Here is a 2,500-nt window from a genome sequence, read left to right as displayed (position 1 = left end):
TCATATATACATACACATTCTGATTAAATTTCTATCTAATCGTACAATAGCATACCCTTAAGAAGTAGCAATATTTCCTTACCAGTAGTGGACAACAGTATACAGGAACGGAGCCACGAATACTAGCTGCAGATACTTCCACTCTCTAATAGAATAGGCGATGGCAGGAAGAAGCATAGTACCAACAGACCAAGGAATTCCACCAAACGAGCTGATGTAAGCACGCTGGGAGTTAGAACAAAGTTCCAAAACTGAAAATATAGGGAACTTTTGTTAGAAAATCCCTTTATTTTTGTTTATATCCAGAGATATATATATATAAATATATATATATATATATATATATATATATACATATATATATATATCAATCATATATTCAATATATATACAATATACATATATATACACACACACATATATATATATATATGCATATATATATATATATATATATATATATATATATATATATATATATATATATACATATATATATACACTATATATATGTATATATACATATAACGTAATTTTATATATATATATATATATATAATGTAAGTTTATATATATATATATATAAATATATATATATATATATATATATATATATATATATATATGTACAATATATATGCATATATATACATACATATATAATGTATGTATGTATATATATACATATATATATACATTTATGTACATATATACATACATATGTACATATACATATACATATATGTATATGTATATACATATATATACATATATGTATATACATATATATATGTACATATATATATATGCTAATAAGAACACGGGTACGTGTGTTCACTTATGCAAAGTAGACCACTTGGAAAAAGTGGTCTACTTTGCATATATATATATATATATATATATATATATATATATATATATATATATATATATAAATATATATATATATATATATATATATATACCATTAGGGTATTGAGTGCATGTTATTGTGAAGTTAGAAAATGCTAAGTAGTATGCAGCTGATACTTTAGGGTCTACATGGGGTGCCCCTACGGACCAGAGTCACACATAATTTTGCCTGTGGTAGAGAATTTTTTTATTTATATAGAAATTATGATACATTATTATACTGCGACTGTCCCTCTGTTATGCTATCTCCTTGCTCTTGCTACTGTCCTGTAACATTTCTTTGAATATTTATTTGCTCATTTTGCTTAACCCTTTGGGGGGGGAAAGAATAATGCCACCAAGTCTTTCCACGTGAGTCGTATAAGGCGACAAAAACGGAGCAAGGATAGGACCAGGCATCCTTTTCCCTGTAGCTCCAATGGGGACGTTCATAAAAAAGTGAAGGTTTTGGTCTTCTAATGTGCGTGGATGTGGTACAGATGAGAGTAAAAGGGAATAGATAGGCAGTATGTTTGTTAGAAGAAAGATGGATGTGTTGGCATTGAGTGAAACTAAGTTGAAAGGGAGGGGCGATTTTGAGTTTGGGAGTGTAGTTGGAAGGATCTCAGGAGTGAAGAAAGAATGAGGGAGAGATGTGGTTATACTAGTAAGTGAAGAGATAGGTAAGCGCGTAGTGGAATGGAAGGAGGTTTCTTCAAGGTTAATGTGGATGAAGGTGAAACTGGGAAGGGAGATGTGGATTTTTGTAAGTGCATATGGGTCTGGTAGTGAGAAAAGTATAGAGGAGAGGGAGGCTTTTTGGGTAGATTTAAATGAGTGCATAGAGGGATTAGGGAGAAATGTCAATGTAGTGGTATTGGGAGAAATAAATGCTAGAATAGGAAATAAACCAATAGACGGAGTGGTTGGGAAGTGTGGAATTCCAGGAAAAATCGTAGTGGAGAGTTGATGGTGAAGATGTGTCTAGAAAGAGGGTTCATCATAGCAAATACAGTGTTTAAGAAGAAAGCCAAACATAAGTACACATGGGAGAGGGTGATGGATGGAAGTGTGGTAGACAGAGCGTTAATGGATTACATAGTGGTAACCAGGAGTATAGTAGGAAGAGTTAAGGATGTACATGTTCTAAAGAGAAAGAGTGGGGGAGAAAGAAAAAAAGGGCAGAGGGTAGGGAGATGCTTAAACTAAACTGCTTAAATCAGAAAGAAAAGGAGAAGTATAAGAAGCTGAGAAAGAAGTAGAAGGGAGTGAAGGATAGAGTAGAACTAGGAGTGGAGGAGGAATAATGATGGTTCAAGGAGGGAGTCACAAAGTGTGCAAAGATGTGGAACAAGAAGGACAGGAGGAAATAGAAGGAAGGGTGAGTGGTGGGATGAGGAAGCAAAATGGGTGTACAAGAGAAGAAGCGAGCTTTCACAGATTCGTTACAAAATAGGACGAGGGAGTCATATGAGAGGTACAAAGAAAAGAAAAGTAAACCATAAGATAAAGGAGGCAAAGAGAAGAACAGATGTGAAATGGGTTAAGAGTGTGACAGAAATTTTGAAAGTAATAAAAAGATGCTTTGGAAAGAAGTTAAGAGAGGAAG

The 2,500-nt window shown here is 32.8% G+C and overlaps 1 protein-coding gene across 1 annotated transcript in view; it reads right to left on the bottom strand.

The window, feature by feature from the left end:
• LOC143021001 (solute carrier family 22 member 3-like) overlaps positions 1–2,500 on the bottom strand; it is a 65,280-nt gene that overhangs the window by 7,856 nt on the left and 54,924 nt on the right. The window contains exon 7 of the mRNA XM_076178095.1: positions 83–251. Coding sequence (XP_076034210.1) covers positions 83–251 — 169 coding nt within the window. The remainder of the gene's footprint in view (positions 1–82; positions 252–2,500) is intronic.

The sequence above is a fragment of the Oratosquilla oratoria genome, chromosome 41 (assembly GCF_046742065.1).
Source record: "Oratosquilla oratoria isolate Oo_2021 chromosome 41, ASM4674206v1, whole genome shotgun sequence".
Lineage (NCBI taxonomy): Eukaryota > Metazoa > Arthropoda > Malacostraca > Stomatopoda > Squillidae > Oratosquilla > Oratosquilla oratoria.
Note: the sequence above shows the minus strand (reverse complement) of the source record. Positions and strands in the feature narration are given on the sequence as shown.